The 27018-nt window shown below is 53.5% G+C and overlaps 1 protein-coding gene across 1 annotated transcript in view; it reads right to left on the bottom strand.

Annotated features, from left to right (window-relative positions):
* Positions 1-2905: 2905 nt before the first annotated feature.
* PI4KA (phosphatidylinositol 4-kinase, catalytic, alpha) overlaps positions 2906-27018 on the bottom strand; it is an 85625-nt gene continuing 61512 nt past the window's right edge. Inside the window, exons 30-55 of the mRNA XM_006768959.2 lie at positions 25338-25430; positions 23976-24132; positions 23589-23716; positions 21235-21393; positions 20769-20920; positions 18880-18987; positions 18136-18263; positions 16812-16931; positions 16571-16650; positions 16271-16464; positions 15262-15352; positions 14592-14759; positions 13448-13501; positions 11892-12012; positions 11069-11198; positions 10578-10648; positions 8793-8865; positions 8642-8712; positions 7415-7524; positions 6936-7040; positions 6721-6846; positions 6350-6470; positions 5777-5936; positions 5006-5095; positions 4466-4549; positions 2906-3357 (exon numbers count right to left, since the gene is read on the bottom strand). Coding sequence (XP_006769022.1) covers positions 3306-3357; positions 4466-4549; positions 5006-5095; positions 5777-5936; positions 6350-6470; positions 6721-6846; positions 6936-7040; positions 7415-7524; positions 8642-8712; positions 8793-8865; positions 10578-10648; positions 11069-11198; positions 11892-12012; positions 13448-13501; positions 14592-14759; positions 15262-15352; positions 16271-16464; positions 16571-16650; positions 16812-16931; positions 18136-18263; positions 18880-18987; positions 20769-20920; positions 21235-21393; positions 23589-23716; positions 23976-24132; positions 25338-25430 — 2946 coding nt within the window. The 3' untranslated portion in view covers positions 2906-3305. The remainder of the gene's footprint in view (positions 3358-4465; positions 4550-5005; positions 5096-5776; positions 5937-6349; positions 6471-6720; positions 6847-6935; positions 7041-7414; positions 7525-8641; positions 8713-8792; positions 8866-10577; positions 10649-11068; positions 11199-11891; positions 12013-13447; positions 13502-14591; positions 14760-15261; positions 15353-16270; positions 16465-16570; positions 16651-16811; positions 16932-18135; positions 18264-18879; positions 18988-20768; positions 20921-21234; positions 21394-23588; positions 23717-23975; positions 24133-25337; positions 25431-27018) is intronic.

Raw genomic sequence — 27018 nt, 5'->3', positions numbered from 1 at the left:
TTCCTTGTATCTCCTTGTACGGACACACAAGTGTTTTTGCTATGGCCTTTAAACAATTGCTTTCTTGTTGATTTGGACTCCCTAGTTGGTTTTTTTTTGGGGGGGGGGGGCTAAATTTGTTCATGAAATTCCTGTGTATCAAATTTTCAAATTTGATCAAATTTAAGAATTGTGCAGGGTGTCCTAAAAAATTCCATTCTTGCCTGTAAGGCAGAAAGACATACTTGAAATATTTTAGTTGGTGTAAATATTTTGTTTTCCTATTCATACATCAGGATGCTATTAAAAAACGGTATAGATTTTTAGCCGAAACCGGTTTGGCTCAGTGGATAGAGCGTCAGCCTGCGGACTGAAAGGTCCCAGGTTCGATTCCGGTCAAGGGCATGTACCTGGGTTGTGGGCACATCCCCAGTGGGAGATGTGCAGGAGGCAGCTGATCGATGTTTCTCATCTCTGTTTCTAACTATCTCTCTCCCTTCCTCTCTGTAAAAATCAATAAAATATATTTAAAAAAAACGGTATAGATTTTTAAAAGTTCATCTTTCAACTGTTCATTGCTAGCATACAGAAATATGACTTTTTAAAAATATTTTAGATTTCAGAGAGGAAGGGAGAGGGAGAGAGAGAGAGATAGAAGCATCAGTGATGAGAGAAAATCATTGATCGGCTGCCTCCTGCACGCCCCCTACTGAGGATCAAGCCCCCAACCCGGGCATGTGCCCTTGACTGGGAATCGAAGCTGGGACCCTGCATTCTGCAGGCCAACGCTCTATCCACTGAGCCAAACCAGCTGGGGGCACAACTGACTTTTGTATATTCACTGTGATATTGCTGAACTTCCTTATCATTCTTTGGTCTTTTCTGTACATTCCTTGGAATTCTATAGGCAATTTTATTGTCTGAAGCCAATACAATTCTCTTTTCCAATCTTAACTACTGGCATTAATGCCCAGCACTCTGCACAATGCAGACTGGAAGTGGTGACAAGTACTGTTGTCTTGCTCCTGAAGGGGGGACGCCTTTAGTTTTTCATTATTCCATAAGTGTTTCATCCAGATGTTAGCTGTGTTTCTTAGACGGCCATTGTCACATTGAGAAGGTTCCTCCTATGTTTATTAGATTTTGGTTTTCTTTTTTAAATACGGAACGCTTCACGAATTTGCGTGTCATCCTTGTGCAGGGGCCATGCTAATCTTCTCTGTATTGTTCCAATTTTAGTATATGTGCTGCCAAAGCGAGCACTATTGGAGTTTTTATTATGAATGGATATTGAATTTTGTCCAGGGTTTTTTTTTTGCACATATTGAAATAATCATATGGTGTGCCTTCTTTAGTTCGTTCATGTTAATTAAACTGATTACTTTTAAAAAATGTATTATGTTTTGATTTTTTACAGAGAGGAAGGGAGAAGGATAGAGAGTTAGAAACATCGATCAGCTGCCTTCTGCACACGCCCTACTGGGGATGTGCCCGCAACCACGGCACATGCCCTTGACTGGAATCGAAACCTGGGACCCTTTGATCCCAAGGGCGATGCTCTATCCACTGAGCCAAACCAGCTAGGGCAAACTGATTACTTCTTGAATGCTAAGCTAAACTGGCATTACTGGGATAAGGCCCATTTGTTATAATGGTCCTTTTTATATATTGTGTTCAATTTGGTTAAAGATTTCGGCATCATCTATGTCCATGAAAGGGATACTGCTCCATAATTTTATTTTCTTGGAGTGTTCTTGTCTTGTTTTCATATCAGGGCTATGCTACCTTCATAAAAAGTGAATTAGGACGTGTTCTGTTTTCTGAGAGTATGCAACATTGACTTATTCCTTAGATGTTTAGACCAGTGATTTTCAACCTTTTTCATCTTATGGTACACATAAACTAATTACTAAAATTCTGTGACACACCAAAAAATAATGTTGTTTTTGCTGATACAACAAAAAATAGGTGTAATTTTTATTGCAAAGGTTGTCTCTTTTTGCAAAGGTTTTAAAAAAAATATATTTTTATTGATTTCAGAGAGGAAGGGAGAGGGAGAGAAACATCAATGATGAGAATCCTCAATTGGCTGCCTCCTGCACATATTGGGGATTGAGCCCACAACCTAGGCATGTGCTGTGACCGAGAATTGAACCAGCGAACTCTTGGTTCATGGGTCGACACTGAGCCACGCAGGTCAGCTATTTAATGCAGTATTTTAGAAAGTTTCTTTTAACTTACACATTGGCTGCTTTTTTGTATTTTTCACCAACTCTGGAAGTTGACTGGAGCTTCTCATTCAACTTTCCTTTTCTTTCTGCTTCATATTTTGTAATTTCATTGATTAGTTTGCTCTTCACCTATATCTTATCTGCTATTTAACCAATCGTTTGCATTTTTAATTTTAGTGACTTATTTCTAGATGTTTTGTGTCTTGTTTTTTTTGTTTCGGGTCTTATCTGCTTGAACTAATTAGAGGGTCATAGTGAGTGGGAGTAGATGGCTGCTGCTAGGAGCTCTGGCACAAAGGAGCACTTGAACTTGAACTTGAACAACAGGGAAGGAGGAAGAGACTAGAGCGAAGGACACTGAGGGATGCCTGCACTGAGGAGCGACGGGGACGGGACGACGGGGACGGTACAGCCAGTGGCGGCCACAGGAGCCCCGAGTGGAGAGGCTTTGGAGCTAGAGAGCAGTTAGGAAAACGCGGTTCCTCTCAGTATACCTGCCTGCTTGTGGTGAGTCACCTCTGGGTGGCAGCCCAGCTGGGAGGGGCCCGGAAGGCCTGTGGGTGCAGGCTCCACAGCTGGCTGGCCCTGACTCACCTCGTTTCTGAGGAAACTGTCCCACCCTCTGCCCTGCACACCCAGGAATCACTGTTCAGCTGAATGTGCCCTTGGGACCAAACAATGAACCTGATCATCAATTCAAACTGCACTTCTGTTGGTTTTTATTTTCTTCACATTGGTTAAATAGTGAGGTGAATATAATTTTTTAATACACAAGAAAATACTTCATGTACCTATGAAATAAGACAGGTAGGGAATGTGTTCAGTGCAAACAAAGTATCACCCGTGCAGAGACAGTGCCCTCGGTGATTGTCATTTTGGTCTCACGCCACGTGGTCCACGCCAGGGGAAGGAGCGGTGGCCTGGCTCTGCAGGGTGTACTTTCGTTCTATAAAAATAACTCCATTGGATGAAATGACAGGGCTGCTGGCAGTTCACTGTCACATGGCGGGTGGGGCAACGAAGGGCTCACAGGGCTCCATGATTGCAAATGGCTTGGGTGGGGGGCCCACAGCAGCTGGTGCTCCATCAGCGGCGTCAGTAGGGGATGTCGTTCTGATAGTACTGGATCATGTCGTAGGTCCGGCTCCTGAAGGCCGAGAGTTAAAGGAGGCTGTAAGGAGCCCTTGCCAGTCTGGTGCCCTGAGCCCTCCATGCCGTTTCACCCTAACAGCTGCACCTCAGAGTTCCACCTACTCTCCTCCCTGGACGTACAATGTAAAACTGCAGCCCCTCCTGTGCCTGGGACATCCCTTCCCCACCAGTAGCCATGGCTGTGCCCCCACCTCTCGCTCAGTGGGCTCAAGTGGGCGGCCCCTCCTCAGCCAAACGCCTGCCCTGCCCCTGTGCCGGGTGCCCCTCAGTAGCCATGGCTGTGCCCCCACCTCTCGCTCAGTGGGCTCAAGTGGGCGGCCCCTCCTCAGCCAAACGCCTGCCCTTGGTCCCCAGGGCCCAGGCTGCCCTGCCCCTGTGCCGGGTGCCCCTCTAGACCTTTCCTGGTATGTGACACCCAAATGAGTGATGCCGTGCTTGGCCACCTACTTCATTTCACCAGCAAAACAAGCATCAGAAGTATTTCCTTGTATTGCCTTCCAAACCGATTTCAGAGAGGAATCATTCCCCATCCCACCTCGAGCTACTTCCCGTTTCTCTGCTCCCTCGTCAGCAGGACCACATGGCGCTCGCTGCTCCTGTGCTGTCTCAGCCCTGCCAGCGCCCACCTGACCCTTTGTTCGCGTTAGAACCCACTGGGGCACCGGTTCTCAGGTTCCAGCAGTCTCTGCACCTCCTGGGCTCTGCCCAGAACCCTAACCCACCTCCTCACAGCTCCATCGTTTATCACGGAGTCCCTGTGGCTCCCCACCCTCCTCCTCCGATGCTTCTCACCCGGCCCTGCTGGGCCTGCACACCTCCCGTGAGGCCCTTTTCAACTGTGGCTCCCCTTTTCAACTGTGGCTCCCTTGTCCTCACAGGCTCGGCCTCAGGTGGGCATGGCTTCTGGCCGTCAGGCCCTGCTGGGTGTTGCTCTCAGTACATCCCAGCCCCTCTCCACCAACACCCCGTAACCCCGAGAGCTCACTTCAGGGTGTCCGGGACAGTCCCAGACGAGCTTCCTTGTCACCTGGCCCAGGCACAGTCCCAACAGGTGCCCGGAGAGCACCGAGGTGTGGTGGGTGGGGCAGGAGGGGAGGACTCGCCTGTTACTGAGGAAGCAGCTCTGAATGATCTTCATGATGAAATTCGCGGCCTCTCGCTCAGTCATGTTGGGGCTGAACCTGTGCCTGGCAGAGAGGCTGTGTCGGCTGCTGGTGCCAGAGTCAACCCTCCAGGCTGCCCTCCCCACAGGATGTGCTCCTGCCCCAGGACTAACCTGAGCACTTCCAGGGTCGGGCCCGAGGGGTGTTCCCTCCTGGGGAGTTGAGGGCCAGGCCTGGACTAAGTGGGGACACTGTTCCCAGCACCTCCTGGGCTAGGGCCCCGCGGCTGAGGGAGGACTAGCACAGGCCATGCCCCTGCAGCCTGGGCGCGGGGATGGCACTGCACCCTGATGAAGGAAGGAGCTTCTGGGGGCGCCCTCAGCCGTGGCTGGTAATGGTGCCTCACCCCGGAACCCTGTCTGCTCTGGGGTTCCAAGGAGAGCACTCAGCTCGATGAGAATCAAATTTACACCCTCAAGAGGGTCCCACCTTGGGGGAAAGTGCTCCCCCAAATGACCTATGTGTCCGCCCAGGACCTACTTCAAGAGCTTGATTGTCTGACCACGAAAGCAGGGCAGGCCCGTGTCCAACATGAGGGTGACCAGAGAGACGACTGCATCCATGTAGGGCCTGGGGAGAGGCAGGGAGGGAGGTGGACAGAGGCCGGTGAGTGGGGTGGCCTGCTGAGTCCTGTGGCCCGGCCATCTCCCCCCATCTCTGCCGCCTCTCACGTCTCTCCAGGGGGGCCCGGCAGCCTCCGGGGGCTCACAGCCCCCAGCCGACTGAGCAGCTGTGCTCTGGTTCCCGCCCGAGACCCCAGCGTGGTTTCTGGGCCCCGCGGTGGCAGTGCAGCTGCGGCACAGGGTGCCTGACCCTCCTCTAAGGGGGTGCGCAAGAGGGGGTGTGACGGCTCTGACAGACTCTGGGTTGGAGGCCAAGTGTTGGCACACACGGCTGTGGGGCCTTGGCCACATGACACTGAGACCAGGACAGTGTGGCTCAGCATGCATCTGGGTGGCAGGTGCTCGGGCCTGGGTGAGTGGGGTGCCTTCCAGGCACTGACAAGGGAAGTCCAGCCCAGGAGGCTGTAGGACGTGGCTGGACTGATGCCCGGGGCAGAAGACACTGGCACAGGTGGGCAGAGAGAGGCGATGGGAAAGCAAGGCCCTGGGCTACCATGTGGCCTCCAGCGCCGCCCTCTTTCTCTTTGAAACTCAGTCCCTCCATCCACAAAGGGACCTTTTCAGGTCTGGCCGCACGGCATGAGTGGCTGGGACCGGTGTCCACACCCCCCCACCCCCCAGGGCTCACCGCACGGCCAGGTAGCCTCGGACACACATCTCCATGAACCACTTGAAAGGCGTGGCCTCCATCTTGCCTCCCATGATCATCACCATCTCATCGGTCAGCTTGATGTCTGGTTCCCAGCCAAGGTTGCCGCCTGGCGAGCTTTCAAACATGAAGCCAAAGTCTGCAAAACCCCAAGAAGCCATTTGTGATGGGATCAGATGCCGGGGAGACGTGGGTGTGCTTCAGCCAGGGCCGGGAGCCACCCGCTGCCCATTCCCCAGGAGCGGCCGCGGGTCATGTTTACTTAGGGGCGAGGGGAGCACAGGCAGAAGAGAGGAGTGAGCAGAGGCGGGAGCTAGGCCACAGCAGAGAGGCCAGGGCCTAGGGGGGATGAGTTTGGCTCTGATTTCCAACCCCAGAGTTCCCACGCCCATGGCCCCAGTTTCTACTCTCACCCCCAATGCCCAACAGCTCAACTCTCAAAACTGGACTTGAACCCTGACCCTGACCCTCCCCAGCTGGGGGCTCCAGCAAGCCGGCACCTCCCGTGCTCCGGGGGTGAAGGGAGAGGGAGGGAGCGCGGGGCCAGCTGACCGATGTGGATGATGTGGCCCTTCTTGTCCAGCATGATGTTGCCGTTGTGCCGGTCCTTGATCTGCAGCAGGAACAGCAGGAGGCTGTAGGCGGCCATGCTGCGGATGAAGTTGTACCGCGCCTATGGGAGAGAGCCTGTGCTAACCTCGGTGTGGGGCAGTAGGCCCCTCCCATGCCCATGAATTAGCTTTCTCCTGGGGAGTCCATTTCAAGGGTTTCTTAAATACCAAGGAAGATTGCTGGGTGCCCTGGTTTTACCCCCAAATGTAGGGAGGACTCAGACAAGCAGGGACAGGGGGAAGCAGGGTCACCCTGAGAGGCAGGGCGGAGAGCACACACAAGCCCAGTCTGGGAGCTGTCCTGCTGGTCACCTGTTGGAAGGCCAAGGTGGACTCGTCCCCATACTGGCGTGTGAAGTAGTCATACATGCCGAAGTCCGTCTGGCGGCCGAGCTGGTCCCGAGAGGTGCAGTCGGGGATGCACTCGATCACCCCACACTAGGAAGGAAGGCCAGGTGCCAGGTTGTGAGCTGACCGCTCTTGCCGAAGGCCTACAGGCAGCTGCCTGGGCTCCTGCGGGAACTTACCCCGGGGGCAGTGGCCACTACTCGGTAGGGGAAGACAAAGAGGTCCAGGCCGACCAGTTGGAAGATGTTCTTGAAGAGGTCGATGATCTGCAGGGCCAGCATGTCCTGGGAACCAAGGAGACACAGGGTAGAGGGCCAGCCTTCTCCAGCTCACATGACTCTTGGGGCCCCTGCCCAGTGAGAGAGGGATGAAGGCTGCGGGGAGCAGGAAAGCGAAGGGCCTGGCCTCACTGACCAGCAGGCCCTGGGCTGAGCCACACTGCCTGGTGGGGGGTGAAAGTGAGAGGCACCCAACCTCAGGGCAGCTCCCTTTGGGCAGCTGGTGGGTGCAGAGCAGGAGGTTCCCTGGAAGGGCCCCGGCTGGGAGAAGGCCCTGGTTTGCTCTGCAGCATCTGAACCTGACAGAAGCAGACTTGTGTCTGTGCGCGTGAGGTCCGACTGTGAGGCACCTCCCAAGCCTGACTGGGCCTGGCCCCTACCTGTCGGCAGTCATCTCCCACTTTGAAGATGGCCGCCTGCCAGGAGATCTTCTGGCCATCGGCCTCCTGTGCGCCGCCCTGGTCCTCGGCGTCTGAGCAGCACCGCAGACCTGCGTGTGGTGGGTGAAGAGGCTGCCTGTTAGCCGAGGGCAGTGAGAGGCCCTTTGAAGGTGGGCCTGGGAACCGTGGGATTGTTACTGCAAAACCCTGGGGCGGGGGTGGGGTGGGGGGGTGTCATGTGAGAGCCCAGCAAAGTCTGGGGCAGCTGGGGGAGTCATCGGGCCTGGGGGCTTTTCCTAGAAACGTTTACACTTAAATGGAACTGGAGACAGAGCTGCTTTTCACTAGAAGTGAGGCTGCAGGTGTGCCTAGGGTCAGTGGTGGGCACGTGAGATGGGGCAGGGGAGTGTCTGTACCCCGGGGTGCCTGGGAGGACTTGGTGGCCAGGGTTCAGGTAAGGCCAAGGAACCCACATTTGCACTGGCTGGGGCCACACCCCCTGTACTGGGTTGACTATCGTCCCCTCCAAATTCATGCCCACCAGGAACCACAGAATGTGACTTATTTGGAAAAAGGGTCTTTGCACATGTCACCGAGCGAACGAGGCCACAGCAGATCAGCGTGGGCCCTTTGTCAGAAGAGGGGAATGTGGACACGGCACACACGGAGAGAGCCGGGTGAGGACAGAGGCAGAGGTTGGAGGGATGCAGCTACAAGTCTGGTCACCTGCATGGCAGCCTGAGCAGATGAGTACACCTCCCAAAGCCCTGGCCGCTTTGTCTCTAGAAGAGATCCCTTGGACTGACTTTGGGGCCAACCTTTAGGGGTGTCTGTCACTGCACACGAGCTCTGTGCCATCCCCAAACAAGAGGCCACACTATGAATGGGTGGACGGCCATTCTCTCTCATGGGCGCTGGTAACAAACTAAACATGCTGAAGAAGTGGCATTAGCTTGGCTGGTGTGGCTCAGTGTTTGAGTATCGACCATGCACCAAGAGGTCACCAGTTCAACTCCCTGTCAGGGCACAAGTCTGGGTTATGGGCTCGATCCCCAGTAGGGGGTTTGCAGGAATAGTTGATTGGTTTCTATCTCTCTCTCTCCCTCTTCCTCTTCCTTCCTCTTAGGGGCGGCAATAAAAATTTATTAACAAAAAAATATTTTTAAAGAAAGTGGCATTAGCAAGGGGAGATACTTAGATCCCAGGACACAGAAACTCTCCACTGACCTTCTTTTTCAAGCTCACTAACTCCACATCGTTTCACCTTAAATTTAGCCAGATACGGAGCTTTGGCAGCGCTGCAAGACAACAGAAAGAATGCACAGTGACACAGCCGACGGGAAGCCCAGGCAGGCAGGCTGAGGGAGGCGGCCTTCACCTCTGCATGGGTGTCCCCGACTTGTAGTCGATGTCCAGCACGATGGCCTCAGGGTTGCTGGGCAGGTAGCAGCCTGCAGGGAGAGAGGACAAGTCACAGGGCGTCCGAGTGTGACAACGGCAAGCACACAGCCCACTGCCACACAGAGCCCTCGTGCAGAGTCGCCCTGCAGACAGGCGGGCGCCCAGGGCCTCTAGTCCTCCTCTGTGCGCTGATAACGCTTATTCCATGGCCACGAAAGGTCTGTCCTCCGGCTCTGTGATCTCTCCCTGTCCTTCCTGATATCTAACAAAGGAGCCACCCCCTTCCGGGAGACGCTTCTCCAAGGATGCACTGAGCCCTCAGCCTGCCTTCTCCCTGTGCCTGGCCACACGGCACGTTGGTTAAATACTAAGCTGACAGGCAGGGAATGCGTGCTGCCCCGTGGCCCGCTCTCAGAGGACCCACGCAGGAGCTTTCTGCCCTGCCCTGCTCTCCTCGGTTCTTGGACTTAGCCCACTAACGGTAGCTCCCCACTCAGCACACGTCAGGTAGGAGGACAGGAGAAATGTTCTTGGCCAGGAACTGGCAGTTGCCCTGGGGGAGTGCTCCCCGAGCCCCTGGGCGATGGGGGAGCTCCGGGAGGTGGGCTTTAAGGAGGGGCCTTGGAACAGGAAAGACTGGGTCTCCTGGGAGCACAGTGAGGCCTTGCTGCGGGCTGCAGATGGGCTGTCCTACCAGGGGAGAGGGCAGACCAGGACCACAAGGTCCCGTCCCCCCTCTCACCCTTCTCTATCTGCCAGCTCTAGCCTCTCTCACAGATGCGGTCTCCACTCCTCTGCTCTAGAGCCCACTGGCTCCCCACTGCCTCCAGAAGGAGCCCCAGCAGCACGGTCTGTGGGGAGCAGGACTCACTGGTGAGGGAAATGGAGGCCCCTGTGGACTTGAGAAGCTGCACTGCTGTATGTGCTGAGTAGGGCAGGAGCGCAACAGAACAAGCCAAGGAAAGAGCTAAATTGAGACCCCATAGAGCAACCTTGCTGAGGCCAGCTGGTGTGAACATTTGCATAGGACGCAGGGTTTTGGTAAAATAAGTCTGAACCAATGGTTAAAAATGGAGAGCTGGGTCCTGGCTGGTGTGGCTCAGTGGTTGAGCGTCCATCTATGAACCAGGAGGTCACAGTTTGATTCCCAGTCAGGGCACATGCCTGGGTTGCGGGCTTGATCCCCAGCGGGGGCGTGCAGGATGCAGCCGATCAATGGTTCTCTCTCATCACTGATGTTTCTCTCTCCCCCTCTCCCTTCCTCTCTGAAAAAAAAATAAAAAAAAAATGGAGAGCTCTGGAGTCAGCCTGGATTTGCACCTTGACTTGAACAAGCACAGGTTTGACCACTGGACTCAAATTCTGCCTGACAATAGCTACAGGCACCAGGGAGCAGCTTCCCACCAGGGCACATGGGCACCCTCATCCTGACAGATCCTCACACACCTCTGATGCCATTCCCACCCCATTCCCTCTGTCTGTGTGGCCTGCACTGCTCCTGTTATACTGGAGTTCAGGAACCTTCTAGAATAGCTGCTGAGGACAGTGACTGGCCTTTAGAAAAGCCACAGGCAGCAAGGAAAAGAAAACACTCACTGAGAAGCAGCTCCCAGCTTGGCAGGGGCAGACTCTGGAAGGGGCACTCGGGGCGCCCAGGGCCCAGTGCTGGTCTCATGTCCCCTCGGCCCTGCCCGCACCCCTCGGGGAGGGCAGTGCCCCGATCCCTGCAGGAGGAGGCCCATCTCCTCAGCCTCCTGCTCACCAGGCTGTACTTTCACTTCAGACAGAGCCGCCAGACAAGCCTTCTTCCTCTCGTCTCCTTTAGGGTAGGGCCTGTGAAGAAGGCAGCAATGCTGTGTCTTCTGTGGGAACGGGCCTGAAGGACTTCGGGGGTCCCAGGGCCCCCCCTGTCCGGCCACCCTTTCAGTTTGTCGCTTCCTCACTCTAGCTCCTCCTGGAGGTCCTCCTGGGCTCAGTTCCTCCAGGAGCACAGAGTTCCTGCCCCGCATTCCTCACGAGGGGAGTCATTTAACAGTGGGCGCACCAGGGAGTCTGGCTTTCCTAACTGGGCTCCTTCTGAACTAGGAGAGAGCAGAGTGGCCTCGACTGTGGGACAGTATCTGGAATGAAACTAAGATGTCTTCTGAAGCTCGCCTGGCTGTGCCCGCTGCTAGACTGTCGAGAGCAGAGACTGCCACCCACCTGACTCACACCGCCCAGGAATCCCAGGCGCGGGAGGCAGCGTGTGCTTACTTGATGATGGCCGACACGTTGGTGATCTTGTTAAAGAAGTCGAATTCCCGCTGGTAGAAGTCCTTGGCTGGGCCCGACAAGGAGCCTGTGATCTCCTCCACCAACTGCTCCAGGAGGTCACCGATGTCGGCTGACAGAGAAAGCGAGAGGGCGAGTCTGCAGCTGAGCCACAGAAACGCCAGAGGAACCTGCCCGCTTGCTGGACACACAGTCTGGACATTTCCCGGCACCAAGACCCGCCGTCATCAGAGTGAGATCTGCGGGCACCTGGGGGTCCCCAATAAGCTCTCAGTGAACCCCACAGTCAGCATCACACCCGAGGCGTTTGCCTGCCTCGGTGTGTTGACTCCTGTGAGGCTGTGCACAGGCAGTGGGGCCGAGGGTGCGGGTGCTCACTGGCGCCTCCTGGTGCTGCTCTCATGGCTCTGCTCAGACCAACCCCACGTAAACCAAAGTTCTTGAACCCAGTCAGTTTTAAGGATTGAGGACGATTAAAGTCTGAGAACCACTGCTCTGGTTCTCACATGGGGTCACTGGGTCAGGCACAGGGCCACTGCTTGGGAGAAGCAGCTCGGCCCGAGCAGGGGGGTCTCACCAGTGCCTGGGGGGTGGGGGTGGGCAGGGCCATGGGGCAGGCAGGGGATCTGCAGGGTGTCCTAGCAAAGGCTTCATGATGGGTGGGGACCTGCTCCCACTGTGTGTTAAAGGTGCGGTGTTTCAGCCAAAGGACGGGAAGTAGAGGGGCTACAGGCTGGGGCAGCTGTGTGTGGGGGGGGGGGGAAAAGATGGGGGGAAACCTGAGGGAAGATGACAGAAGACTCACGGTCTTTCTGGTGCCCCTCTTCATCTAGATAGATGTTCGTCTTCATGTTCCAGATGAACTGGTGTGCCAGGAGCTGGGATTTGGAGGCTGCCCACAGAATATACTCTCGCACGTAGCCCATCTGTAGGACAGCAAGGTCACGTGAACCCAGGCTTGGAGCCTCTCTCCAGGAGAGACTGCTACCCAGAGCAGGAGCAGACTCCATGGTTTCCAGCAGTGAGCAAGCTCAGCTCTTGGGTCTGCAGTGAGCAGAGCCCACTGGCCAGGTCAGGTTCTGGCTGGCTGGCCAGTGGGCAGGATGGGGCCCCCAGGTGGTGGGTCTGCAATACAGGCATGAGTTAGCTTTTGTCTCCTCTGTTCCTTCCCCTGGATTCTAAGAACTGTGACTCTGCCACCAATTTTCGCTGTTGTCAAGTATGAGGAATGAGTAGGCTGGGTACTAAAACTCATCTGTAAGCTAAGGCAAGACTCAGTCTGTCAGGAGAGGTTGGCTGTGATCCTAGAAGCGCTTTGGACTCTGGAATGAGATGAAGCGTCCTGCCAATCTACGGGGAGGAAAGCCTCGGGACACCGGCCACTGTGCTCACAGCTGCTATGGAGATGGGAGCAGTGGGAGTTACGCCCTGTGGGCTGGTGTCACAGGGCTCAGCGGGATGCAGTGGGCAAAGTGAGGCTGGCACAGGGCATCGGGGAGCAGGACTGGCAGTGTCGGAGAAGCAGGTGCTGCTGCTGTCCTCAGACATGGGCGCTGACCTGATGCATGGACCATGTGGGCCCTGGGCTGTGGTCACCCACATGGTGGTTTTCTGGGCCAGGCTCTGTGCCAGACAGCTTATGTACATGTGCGCTGTTACGGGCTGCACTGTATTCCCCCCAGTGCTTCAGAATGTGACTGTATTTAGGATGGGTCTTTAAGGACGGGTTAAGTTCAAAAGAGGTAAGTAGGATATGCTCTAATCCAATCTGATTGGTGTCCTCATCAGAAGACACAGAGGGACAACCGTGTGAGGACAGCCTTCTACCAGCCAAGGAGAGAGGCCTCAGAAGAAACAGCCTGGCTGACACCTCGGTCTCCGGCTTCTAGCCTCCAGAACTGTGAGAAAATACATCTCTGCTGTTCAGGACCCCCGTCTGCAGCACTTGGCTACGGCAGCCCTTGCAAACAAATACATCATCTCATCTAATCTTCACCGCTTCCCACTGACGAGACAAGGGAGTCAGGGAACCTGAGACCTGCATCCAACGAGTGGGAACCAGGGCAGTCTGAGAACACTTCCAGAACATGCTCACACTGCAGAGTGAGACGGGCCTCAGGGTGAGTGGGGGCCTCCTGGCCATGGACACTGGTGACAACCATGGCGGGGATGGGTGTGAAAGGAGCTCGGGGACAGTGGTCACAGGTTGGTGGTCCTGCTCCCAAGGCAGGCTGGAACACACCTGATCACCAGGCTGGGCGTGAAGGGTGGATGGCATGTCCTTGTTGCCCAGGGCTCCCTCCCCAGCGCCCCGCACAGCTCTCAGGGTGAAGAGAACAGCGTGCACAGGCATAGCCTTACCTTGTCATACCTGAGGGCCTGCACGATCTGGGGGATGTAGAACAGGATGGCGTCCTGCAAATGAGGGGAAGTGATCATGACCTCAGAGAGGGAGGGCAATCCTCACCGCTAGGAAAGGTGGGAACAACTCAACATGGATGGACGCCCCAGGATCCCCCCTCCCAACCTGGGACTGGCGTGCGGTCACTCAGCCTCCAGGATACTGTCCTCGCTGGAGACCACAGCAGGACTGAGAACCCAGGAAAGCCCAGAGGACAGCAAGTGTAATGGCCAATGGCTCAAAACACATCGTCAGTGAGAAAAAGCAAGAGGAACAAGGCTCCCGTGCCTACAAGGGGAGAAGGCCCACCCGTGTTCACTGCTGGGGGCCTACCTGGGATAAGGGCCGAGGTTACAGCAGGCCTGTGGGCTGGAGCTGCATTAATTCAGACTCCAGAACATTCTACCAAATCCCTGTCACTGTGCCTGTCATGTGGGGTCATTGGGCCATGAGCCTGTATGGCTACAACTGGAACCAACTCAAGTAAACTTTGTTTTTAACTCAGACACTTAAAAAGAAATATAACTAGGAAACACATCTGAATTAGAACAAAATCTATCTTCCATGACTACTTCTAAACAGAAATATAAAGACACTAGAGACCCAATGCATGAAATTCGTGCATGGGTAGGATTCCTAGGCCTGGCTGGCAATCAGGGCCAATCTGTGGGGCGATTGGGGGGCCCCACTGGCATCCACCTTGGCCAGCTTGGCACTGCCTGCTCACCAGCCTCGCCCCTGCCGCCACCGCCATCACCAGTCACCTCCCTTTGCAGGGCGACTGGTGGGGCAATTGGCCGTGGGGGTTTGCGGGTGGGTCCCCTGCTGGTGCCCACCTTGGCTGGTCTGGGGCCCGCAGGCTGGGGGCAGCTCCTGCGTTGAGTGTCTGCCCCCTGGTGGTCAGTGCATGTCATAGCGACCAGTCGTTCTATTGGTCATTCCACTGTCCGGTTGATTTGCATATTAGGCTTTCGTTATATAGGGTGTGCTAAAATAGACCAATGTTTAATCAGGCCTACATCTGGGTTTGAAATAAAGCCTGTCTCTCACCTCTCAACCTGAACACTGTTGGGGAGTCCCACTAAGGCCAAGGGCTGAGCTTACCGGTGGGAAGGACCGCAGGACTTTCACCCCATACTGTGCCGTGAGAGGATGTGGTGGGTACATGCTGGAGAAGTAGGAGAGCCCTGTGGGCGGGTCCGCAGGCGCCCAGCACAGCACATGGCTGAGTTCAGGTGCATCGGCGTCGATGGTGTGCCAGGTGACCAGGAACTGGAAAGGAAATAGGGAGATGGTTGGCCAGTCCCTGAGACCCATCTGGAAATACTCAACTCCAACCCACATCACAAGGATGGCCCGAAAAGTGATGATTATAAAGCATTTAAAACAAAGTGGTAAAGGCTTCTGACAGTTATGTACAACAGCACAACTTCAACTAGGGTGAAGCACATTCAGTAACATAAATGCTTCATAGGAGTGGAAAACACAGGAAACTAGAAAAATCATTATACCACCAAGGTCACAAGGTTTCCGTCATATTTCTGGTTTCTAGGCTTTTCTGGAGACCATTTTGTTTTTGTGCATTTTGAACCCACCCACCAGCACATACTACACTAGAGGCTCGATGCACAAAATTCATGTAAGAGTAGGCCTTCCTTCCCTGGCTGCGGCACTGGCTTCCCTCTGGCACCCGGGACCCGGGCTTCATCTGGAAGGTCGTCTGGAAGGACGTCCGGTCTAATTAGCATATTATGCTTTTATTATTATAGATTACCTTGATAGCTTCAGGAATATCACTAACGGCTCCTGGGTCCAACCGAACCAGACGGGTCACTTCACTGCCAATGGCTTCTGTGTTCTTAAACCTACAGCCACAGAGGGATGGATGGGATGGTCTCACCAGAAGAGGAGCCAAGGGAACCCTGAACTGCATGGATGCAGATCAATCTCAGCTATAGCTACTGACACACTGGTAACTCCAAACACAAGTGTTTACAATGAGCAGCATTATGATCGGCTATGATAAAATGCCAGAACTACCTCCAATAGGAATTATCCCATCTCACCATTCAAAGGATGCCCTTTACTGTCCTTGCTTTCAGAACACCCCCTGGCCCCCAAAAGGACCCATCCACGGGTCAGAAGGCATCTTAGCAAGTGGGAGGGCAGGGCGGGTGTAAGTTTTCAGGTTAACACAAGACAGACTTTCTATAAACACTGTCAGACTGTGGTCCTGATCCAGAGGACTGAATCTGAACCAGGAGGAAGTGGTCAGTAAGCAAGTATGGGCTAACGGGAAAGCATCCACATGGGGGAAACACAATCCCTCTGGTGGGATTGAGTGTGAGGGCCTTGGAAGTCCCCCTCCAGTCTAAGAGCCCTGTCCTTGTGAGAGCTTCTCTGGGAGAGTTCACATTCCCTCTGCTGCTGGCTGCCTCCTCTGGGGAGCCTGTCACTGGGAGTCAACATCCAGGAACAAACCCAAACCCTTCCCAGGTCGACTCCCTGACTTGGTAGCCTCCATGCACTTCCTTTCCTCCTCGGATAAGACTGGGGCCTGAAGTGCTGATGTAACTTCCTGGGGCTCCAGGTGCTGGGGTACCCTAGGCAGGAGTCTATGCTGTGTGACCACTGCACAGGACTGGGTGAATGTCCAGGGCGGAGGACCAGCCTGCTAATATTGCTTCCCCAACGGTCCCTGATGATGACATGTCACATTTCTCCGTACTAAGGCCCCCTTCCTCTGGCAAAGCCCTTGTCAAGCAGGTGTGACGGGGGCCCACCTGGCTGGCAGCTGCACGGCCAGGTAAGGAGAGATGCTCCAGGCAAGGTTCACATTATCTTTCCACTGCTTCTCACTCAGGCTGGTGTACTTGGACCTCCAGTTGGCCACACTGTTTTCCCCGGCCTGGTCCAGCTCCAGCTCTGGGGCCGACAGTGGGTTGTACCACGTGGTGAGACGTTCAATCTCGGTGGCCTGGTGAGATGAGACAGACACGGATGCGCTTTCTGCATGTGCCCACATGCTGCTCTGCTCCCCTCTCCTCCCGGGTGCTGTGGGCACACGGTGGGTGCTGCCTTACCAGCAGGGACAGCAGCAGCGTTCTGCGCTTCATGTAGTATTTGTGCAGCTGGGAGCCCCGGTTGGTCTTCTTGGACATGCCTGGGGGGCAAAGAGGAGCACGCATGTGTTCACTGGAGGTCACCGGCCCACCCTTTGTTTCCAGAACCCAGGGGAAGCTGTCTTTCAGCGCTCTGTCCACCATCTGAGCCGGCAGGATGTGACTCAGCCCTGAGGAACCTGTCAGCAAACCTTCAGCTGACCTGACTTCTTGGAGATGGTCGACATGCCGCTGGACAGGGGGTAGGTGTTGATCCAGCCTTGGGTGGCCTGTTGGCGGGAGCCGACAGCTATATCCAGATTGCTCCGGGTGTCTTGATTGTCTGTGGGCAAAGACATTGTTGCTTCTAGAATGAGGTGTCTGAATTTTCACCAGAGATAAGGCAATCAGTGGAAGAGCACGGGGACACACGGCTGATGACGGCTTTGCAGAACTAACCCAGACATCTGAGAAGTTCTAGATGAAAAGCTTACTAAACGTTGTATCTTTCCCCCAGCCTTTAAGATAGAATAAAATAAATAAGGTAGTCATCTTGATAAGTGACAGCAGTTATCCGATCTCTAGCCCTGTGCTGTACACGAGGGGACCTGGGGGGCAGATGATAAGGGCTGTTTGCCTGGTTCTGAGTGGAACCAGGAAGCAGACTTAGGAAATCACTGTGCCTGCTTTTTCCTTTTGCTTTTCCTGGCAGTCAGGTTGTCAGCTGTGGGTCTGGCTGCAGAGACTCCACTCATCTAGTTTATGGTGTGTAATCTGCTCCATGCTTCGAGAACAAGAACGTGGTTTTCTTCTGGAGGTTTGCTGCTCCTTTTCCTTACCCCTCACCTGCATCCACTCTGCCTAGCTCCTATTCATTCTCAGAAACTCAGCTCACGTTACCTCTCCCAGAAAACTGTCCCTGGCTCCACAACTCCAGGGGGCCAAGTGCCTCTCCTTGAGGGATGCTCCCATAATCCCCTCCTGTTGAAATCACCTGTCAAACCCTGGCTGGTTTGGCTCGGTGGATAGAGCGTCGGCCTGCGGACTCAAGGGTCCCAGGTTCGATTCCCGTCAAGGGCATGTACCTTGGTTGCGGGCACATCCCCAGTGGGGAGTGTGCAGGAGGCAGCTGATCGATGTTTCTCTCTCATCGATGTTTCTGACTCTCTATCCCTCTCCCTTCCTCTCTGTAAAAAAATCAATAAAAAAAAAGAAATCATCTGTCAATTTGATTGTTTTCTACCAATATGGGCTGTTAGATATGCAGCAGGCGCTTATAAACCGAGCTGGTGCTGGCAGAAGTGACGCTGATGGCACCTGTTCATTCTGCTCCTCAGCTGGGGCTGGAGAATTGGTGGCCAGGAAGGCCTCAGGCCTTTGGTGACTGTGCAGCAGGGCCAAGGCCATGCCTCAGCTGGGCCCTAAGTGTTCTTCTGACCTGGCTCCTTCAGGGCTGCCCACTGCACACCTCTGTCCTGCACTGCCCCCTACCCCACACCTCAGCCCCACCACCTGTGAGCAGCTGCACTGCTCACAACAGCCCTCACCTGGGGGAACCAGCTGGCTGGCAGTCAGGTACTTCTTATCGGAGAACATAGCCGTCCAAAATTTAATCATTATGCTTATGTCTTCACGCAGCCTCTTTTCTCCTTGAGTAGGAAACTTCGGGGGACAACTTCAAACAACCACAAGAGGACAAGGGTTGAGTGCCTGGAGTCAGGGACTAGAAGGCAGCACATTATAACGCAGTGAGAGGCGACACCAGTGATACCTGAATGATGAGAGGTTAGCCCAGAGCTCCTGATCAGGAAAACTATCTTACCCCCACGGGAAAGTGTGACGCTCTCTAGCCCTCTCATGACCACCTCAACCACTATCCTTAGCAGTGTCTCCAGCTCTCAGCAGAAGAGTGCACTTGTGGCAGGTTGTGCAACCACAGCTGTTTCCATGTAACAACACCCATACTTGCAAAGCCCTAGGAGGCAGGTATTTGCCATTCTTCATGCAATACCCATTCATAGTAATTGGAAAGTTAAAAGGATGCACTTAATCTCTTAAGTCAATTGAACTAAATTACTGTTCATCTCATAGGGAGGCTACGTACACACATGGAAACACAGCACAGGGCTGGGAGAGTCACATCCAGGGGTGTCATGGTTGCTGAATGAGGTTGGTGGCATAACCAGGCAAACCGTTTTCTCCTGTGATGATCTCTGGGGACCTGGGACACCCAGAGGCAGTGTCTGGAGCTGGGCTGTCACTGGACACTGCACAGCAAGTGCGGGGAGTACCTGAAGTAGTCAAAGGCCGTCGAATAGATCTTCTCCCGGAGTACGTTGCGAATGGTTGCATTTGGAACCACGTCAGCGTGCAGGAGAGACAGCCCCAGGGTCAGCAGTCTAAGAGAGAACCAGGGGCCAAGTTAAAGCTACGCAGCCTGGACCAAACCTCTGTGGGGTCCGGGTCTACCCTGCAAACCACTGGGCTCTTGCGCTTAGGGCACGTCTCCAAATGACAGCTCTAGGCTGCCAGGATGGCGGCATCAGTCAGGTGATTATAGTTCACAGGTTTGTTGTACCCAAAATGTCCCAGGAAAGGTTCTTCTTAAACCTTCACTTTTGTTGAGATACAATTAATAATGTGTTAATCTGCCTTGGCTATAAGCTTCAGTTTAATAAACTATCTGCAAGCTACTCCCTGAGCCCTGGCCAGTTGTTTCGGGTGTCGTCCTATACACCAAAAGGTTGTGGGTTCGATTCCCAGTCAGGGAACATACATAGATTGTAGGTTCAATCCCTTGTCATGATGTGTCCAGAAGGCAACCGATCCATGTTTCTCTCTCACATCAATGTTCCTCTCTCTCTAAAGTCTGTAAACATACCCTCAGGGCAGCATTAATAAAAACAACACCTACTCCTTAAGATGCAGTAACGTACAGGTACTCTGAAGGCAGAACAATTAATTCAAGTTAAAAAAAAAGTAATTTACCAAGGACCTGGTTCTGCCAGGTCAGGGCTCCTGAACAAGTGTCTACAGACAGTGCTGGTTTGTGACAAGGTCAAGTACAGGAACAGAGAGGAAGCACCTAATCATTTCTATAGCAATTCCACACTGCTATGTGGGACCTTTTCTAGCAGCTCATTCTCATTGCATCTTATAAAAGTATAGGTTGGTGACAATTTTAAAATCAGGGAAAAAAGAACTAGCCTTTCCTCGAAGTGGCTTGAGAAGCGCAGCCTAAGCGGGACCCAGTGGGCTGCAGGAACGTGGGTCTGGAGCTCATGGGAGGGGCAGACAGAGCTGGCATCACTGGTGAGCAGCAGGAAGAGGCAGGCAGGGAAGTGGCATACCCCAGGTGGGGGCTCTGCACCTTCCCTCCATCTGACCACCCAGCACCTGCAGGTCCAGCTCAGACCTCTCCTCCCCACATCAGGCTGGCCTTTCCTGCTATGTTTAGAGCAACCCCGATCAGAGCAGCTGGCTTGAGGCCCCCCACCAGGCCACACATCCCAAAGGGGATTATGCACTCTCCCCTCATATGTCTGGTGTTTTCACAGGACTTAGCATGTAGTTGGCATGATCAGAAATGACCTGACCAAGTCACCGTCGGCTCCCTGGCCTGACCTTGTCACACTACCTATTTTTTTTAAGATTAAAAAAAAATTGACTTTTAAAGAGAGAGGGATGGAGAGAGAGAAAAACACTGATGTGAAAATGAAACATTGATTGACTGCCTCCTGCATGTCCCCTACTGAGGATTGAGCCTGCAACCCAGGCACGTGCCCATATCTGGCATCGAATCAGCGAACTTTGGTGTATGGGGTGATGCCCAACCAAGCCACACCAGTAAGGACACCACATGCTATTTTTCATTCACAACTATGTCACTAGAATGGTGACACCATTTTGCTGCCACCCACCCCCAACCAATTTAGAAAGGCTGCCCAACATCTGGCTGCCCCAGGTCAGTGAGTGGATCAGCTTCCTGGATACTCCCCTGCTGTGGACAGAACAATGGCCGACCTCCCCAGCCCTGAAGGGTGCACGGGGACAGGTCCTTTGTGCACATACTGGGAGCTCAGTCAGTTCCTGGTGAATTAATGACCAACCAGGGGAAACCCCATGGAGAGGGCCCGCAGCACCAGCAGCTCAGCCCCCCTACAAGAGGAGAGCCCCTCACTTGAAGCGAGGCCCAATGGCTGCCACGTGTCGGTTCATGCTCCCCTTGGCCCCGCCGATGTTCAGGGACATGGAGCGCTGCAGCAGGCTGGAGAAGATCTCCACTTGGTCAGAGCTGCAGTACTTGGCGATCTCGAACCGCTGCACCAGGAACTAAGAGGCAAGGACAATACACTGCCATGACGGGGCCTGGCTGGCTCATCCCGGAGCCAGCTCAGCCAAGCGGGGAGAGGCTCTGTGCTCAGGAGGATGGTCTGAGGGAGGCAGGGAGGGGCTGGGGATAAGGCTGGAACAAAACAGCCTATCTAACCCCTCCCCCACCAGGTAAGACAACCTTAACCCTGGAGCCCCATGCTCACTGGGCCCCAGGCCCCAGGGGGAGCCCCCACCCCTGTAGCTAGAGGAGGTGGATGGAGCACAGCTGAGCCCGGAGAGGCGTAGAGAGGCAGTGGGGTCCAGGCACATACGTCAATCCAGATGCAGTGAGGGGTCACTTCAGGGGCACAGGGTTTGGGCTGACTTGCTTCTGACGCTGCCAGGGGGTCTGCTTCCTTTATTTCAGCAGAAAAAAGGCCGAGCTTCTGCTCCACTGTCATCTGCCAGGCCCCTGCCATCTCCCGCAAAAACTGCAAGTACACAACGACTGTCAGCTCCTCACAGAGCACAGAAAGGTGCTTACTAATTATGTTTTATTATAAAAGGAACAGATGCTCACTGAACAAAGTTTATGGACCAAGGAAAGTATGACTAAAAGGTGATCTATGATCCCATTTCCTAGCTTTTTTTTTTTTTTTTTTTTAACATGAAGCCCATTCTTGAACTATTGCCAGGCCATGTTCTGTGTGGTGGCAGCCAGGACTGCTTGTGAACTAGCAAGGGCAGAGCTGGATTCTGGCTCCAGAACCCATTTCCTTTTCTCCACCCTACACGGACCCTGCAAAATGCCTTCACGCCACTAACCAGGCTGGAGAATAACTGGGGAGGGTGAGTGGAGTCTGCAACTGCCACTGGGCTGGGCGAGGCGTTCGGCAGGGGAACAGCTTCCCGTTGGCCTGACAACACCAGGCAGCTCCTTCAAGGGCGTCCAGACCCACCTGCAGAGTGGTGGCCACTGAGGCTTGGTGCCTGGGGCAGACACCCTGTCTCTCTGCTCAGTATTTACTTCCTCCTTCTTCCTTAAGTTATGCTTTTGTGTGGGTGGCCAAGTGGCCAGTCACAAGTACCCTCATCCAGGCCTCTGCTGTTCGGGGTAGCCACAGGTTTTCATTAGCAATAATGAGCAAGTGGACATCAGCTGAGTGAGGCCCTGGGGCAGGGCATGGCAAGTGGTGCCTGCCTTGGCCCTCTGCCCTCCTTCCTGCCTAAGGCACAAAGTCCACACACTAAAGGTGCAGAGTTGCAGACAACAGGCCTGGGATATCAACAAACTGCCCACACAGAGAAGAACACACTCCCATTGGTCAAGGCACTGCTCTTGGTTTCTGTTTCCTGCAGAGACAGGTAAGTGTTACAATAGATCGGGGTTGGGGGAATGGGGGCATCTGGCCCGTGGGCCGTATAAGGTCCAATAAATCATTCGTTCTGGCCCTGATAAGGCATTAGGGGTGAGTTAATTAAGTGTTTGACCAAATATAGCAGGCTAATTTTTAAGTTGGTAATTTTGTATGGCCCTCGATTGATGTTATAAATATCCAAATGGCCCTTGGCAGAAAAAAGGTTCCCCACTCCTGCAATATATGAAGAAACAGCAGGGCCACCAGGACCAATGAGGCCCAGCACAATCACTCATTTGTTTGATAAGCATGTCCTGGTCACTGCCTCTGGCCAGGGCATTCTAGGCTCTGGGAATGGAGTATGAACAAGACAAACACATCCACCTAGTCTACTGTGGGGCCAGAGATGACGAGAAAAGCAAGCTATAGACAGTGGACCCTGATCTCTGCTAAGGGGAAAACAGCTAGGAAGAGGCTCGGGAGCGTGACTGAGGGTGTTTGTGATATTCTAGGTAGTGTGGGCAGGGGACAGCTAAGGCAAGCCCCTGTGGGCCCACTCCAGTAGCAACTTCAGAAAAATGGACACAAGGAAGGCTGCTTCTCCCAAAATTAGCAGTCCCAGAAAAGTATCCCTGCCGACAAACACAACCATTTCCAATGTTGATAGGTGTTCCAATCTCAGAGAACTGGCTCCCCCTACTGAGCTTTGGAAAAGTAACAACTTCAAGGCAGCACTGGCATGCTTTTAACATATGACAGTCCTGTGGGCAGGCATTAATATCACACAAGGAAGGCTGCTTCTCCCAAAATTAGCAGTCCCAGAAAAGTATCCCTGCCGACAAACACAACCATTTCCAATGTTGATAGGTGTTCCAATCTCAGAGAAATGGCTCCCCCTACTGAGCTTTGGAAAAGTAACAACTTCAAGGCAGCACTGGCATGCTTTTAACATATGACAGTCCTGTGGGCAGGCATTAATATCACACTCCCGCCCCAGCTGGTTTGGCTCAGTGGATAGAGCGTTGGCCTGCAGACTGAAGGGTCCCGGGTTCGAATGCCAGTCAGGGCACATGCCCGGGTTGCAGGCTCGATCCCCAGAAGGGGTCGTGCAGGAGGCAGCCAATCAATGATTCTCTCATCATTGATGTTTCTCCCTCCCTTCCTCTCTGAAATAAAAACATATTTTTTTAAAAAACCATACACTCACACATAAGAAGACTGAAGCCCCAGAGGGTAAAGGGCTTGCCAGGGTCTCCAAGCTCATCAGCTGAGGATAAGCTCTCTCCATCTTTCAACCCACCCACCCTTAGATGACCCCGGTGTCCTACCGGCACTTCCACTCCGTTCTTGCCTGCCAGCAGCCACTCCCAGCAGGCCAGGGCAGTCTCCATGCCATGCTCATTGAACATCCGGAGGGGACCCCAACACAAATGATGGAGAAGCTGTGGGTCACACTCTGGAACCAAACACACTGTTCAGAGGCCTTGAACATGAGCTAAACCCCATGGCCTCCCCAGGTGAGCAAGGTAGTCAGTCAGCATCAGCTGGGACAACGATGGCCTTTTCTTTACTTCTACCCACCAGAGAGGCCACAGGGATCTCTGCTGGGGGAGCTCCAGCTCTTTCTTCAGCCCGAACTCCAGTTCACTAAGGATAATGGACGCCACCAATTTGTTTACAAACGAGCCCAGAGGTCCACAGGGCTGGTCCCTTACCTTTGCTGCTGATGAGCATCGCCGTCAGCTTGAACATGGCCTGTGTGTAGGGCTGAGGGTTACTGAGGTCTAGTGCCGTGTTCAGCTCCTGGACCATCATTTTGTTCAGGTCAGATATCTGGCCTGTGGCATCGGAGAACTGAATCATTCCATACACCTACAAGAAGCGTGCTCTGTCAGCAGAGGCGTGCGTAACTCAGGCACATGGGTGAGGCCCCGGCAGCCACCTAACCACAATCAAGGCAGGGCCGAAGGATGCTTCACGGCCCCAAACTAGAGCTCACGGTACGCATGCAGAGTGACAGGCTGAAGTCAGCGATGCTACCACTGCTCAGAGATTCGGGGGAAATTCTCTTTTAGAAATGTGTGAGCCCTGGCCTGTTTGGCTCCACGATTAGAGCATCGGCCCAGGACCAAAGGGTTGCAGGTTTGATTCCCGGTCAAAGGCACATACTTCGGTTGCAGGTTTGATTCCCAGCCCCCATGGGGTACGTATGGGAGGCCATCAGTCAATGTGTGTGTGCCCCCTGCCGCCCCGCCACCTCCCTCCCTTCCACTATCCCTCTAAAGAAGATTCGGGGGAAATTCTCTTTTAGAAATGTGTGTGAGCCCTGGCCTGTTTGGCTCCACGGTTAGAGCATCGGCCCAGGACCGAAGGGTTGCAGGTTTGATTCCCGGTCAAAGGCACATACTTCGGTTGCAGGTTTGATTCCCAGCCCCCATGGGGTACGTATGGGAGGCCATCAGTCAATGTGTGTGTGCCCCCTGCCGCCCCGCCACCTCCCTCCCTTCCACTATCCCTCTAAAGATCAATGGAAAAAATATCCTCAGGTGAGAAATTAAAAAAAAGAAACGTATGTTAGTGTTCCCCACCATTCTAGACGGTCTTTGAGGGCAGGGACCTGGTCTTATCATCTTTGTATTCCAGCACTGAGCCTGGGGTCTGACTCCCATAGGTCTGTGTACATGTGAGTTGAATAAAGTTCCCTCAGAATCAATCAGTGACTCAACAAAATCAGCCTCACTATACCGGACATCAGGTCAGCGTGCAGGAGGCAGCTGGTCATTCTTTCTCTCACTGATGTTTCCATCTCTCTATCTCCCTCCCTCTCTAAAATCAATAAAAACATATTAAGAAAACAACAAGAAAAATCAAATGCTTCAGGATAGCCAGTGTGGTGAGTGACTCATAAATGCTCCAGGTTGTGCTAATGGTCCCAGGGGCCAGCCTTCAAGTCCACCTAAAACGAGCGAGTTCCATATTGACCAGACTCCCTGCTCATCTTCTATTGGGAAGGAGCTGACTGACATCAGAACAAGAGGACACTCTGAAGGGCCTCGGACACAGGGCAGAAAGAGTACCTCGCCCGCATAGCGGTTGCGCAGATTCAGCGACGCCATGAAGTTGGAGTAATCTTTCTTCACACAGGCTGGGCGCTCGGTGAGCTGAGTTGCCTACAGACAAATATCAATAATTACTTCAGACCATAGCACTGTGTTTTCCTCATGTTTACCATGGCTAAACCTAAGTCCAATTAATAAGTCAGGTTCAGACCCAGGGGTTATTAAAAATCTTCAGTGCTGGAAAGTCAGTAAAATGAACTACTTTAGAAGACCCTCTAGTCTGTTATGTCTCATGAAAAATGATTTAAAAAAATTTTTAGCATGAAAAATTTCTCTGGAAGGCCATCCTGACCACTGTCACCCAGTGAGGCACAGGCCTTTGCAGCGGAAACAATCACCTGATTGCCGTGAAATCACCGTTAACTGCAACAGCCATGTTGTGAAGTTAATGGTCACGGGATGCCCCCTCTGTGATGGTGCTGGTGTGTGAATGTGACTTAGAGAAGGTAGAGGGTGCCTGAGGTGAGAGCAGCAACAGAGCCAGTAAAAGCTCTGTTGATGGAAAGGGGCACACTGAGTGCAGACAACCCACAGAGTGGGAAAACATCCCCCCACTTCCTCTGCTGCAGCCTCAGGCCCTAGCCCATCTCCCACCCCTCTAGGACTCCGGGTCTCAGGGACTCCTCTCTGTAACTCTGAGACGGCTCCCTGACTGCCGTGTGATGGAGTGCTGTGGGCCTGCGGACTTCTTTGCTTCCCATGGAGCAGGGCACCTATGCCAGGATCTCTAGCACAGCAACAATCAGCAACACAAAAAGTATCCTTTTGTCTTTAGCAACAGAAAAGGGAAAACCTAATCAAAATCTAATTTTCTAAAGAATAATATTTAAGCCCTAACCAGTTTGGCTCAGTGGATAGAGTGTCGGCCTGCGGACTCAAGGGTCCCAGGTTCGATTCCGGTCAAAGGCATGTACCTTGATTGGGGGCACATACCCAGTAGGCTGTGTGCAGGAGGCAGCTGATCGATGTTTCTCTCTCATCCATGTTTCTGATTCTCTCTATCCCTCCCCTTACTCACTGTAAAAAAAATCAATAAACTATATTTTTTTAAAAAAAGAATAATATTTAAGTCTTTTAGGCAAAATCTCTTACATGTCAGCTGGCTAGAGGCTAGAGAAAGACTACAAGTTGTCACATGCATTCTTAGTCTGTGAGCCCTGCTTCTGGCTGCTGCCTGTGTCCTCGGATTGGTGGAGAGACCGAGGTTGGGGAGCTGAGCCAATGCCACTGGGCCCTGCAGCAGCAGGAAGGCCTGCACGTGGCAGCCTGGCCTCTGCTGTCTGTGTTGAGATGCTTTTTTCTTCAGAGAAAACACAGTGACCTGAGGTGAGTGCTCCGAGGATGACATGGGTAAACAGACACTGGCCTCCTCTGGCTCTGCCAATGGGCTCCTCCCTTCCTCCGAGGTCGCAGGCAGTCCTGCGGCCTCCCTCCCTGGTGCAGCACCTTCACCACAATGAATCCTTAAGAGAGAGGCAGGCAGCCTCCCCACCCACCCTGAGAGTTAAGCAGCACCAAGGGAGCACAGAGCCCCTGCTGGGCCCTGAGGTTGGGAGACAACGAAGTGCAACCGTCAGATCACCCGTTCTCAACCCTACTTTGATCCTAGGCCCTAATTTACTTCAGAAAGCACTACCCT

This window comes from Myotis davidii, unplaced genomic scaffold (assembly GCF_000327345.1).
Source record: "Myotis davidii unplaced genomic scaffold, ASM32734v1 scaffold223, whole genome shotgun sequence".
Lineage (NCBI taxonomy): Eukaryota > Metazoa > Chordata > Mammalia > Chiroptera > Vespertilionidae > Myotis > Myotis davidii.
The sequence above is the reverse complement of the archived record's forward strand: the minus strand, read 5'-3'. Positions and strand labels throughout refer to the sequence as shown.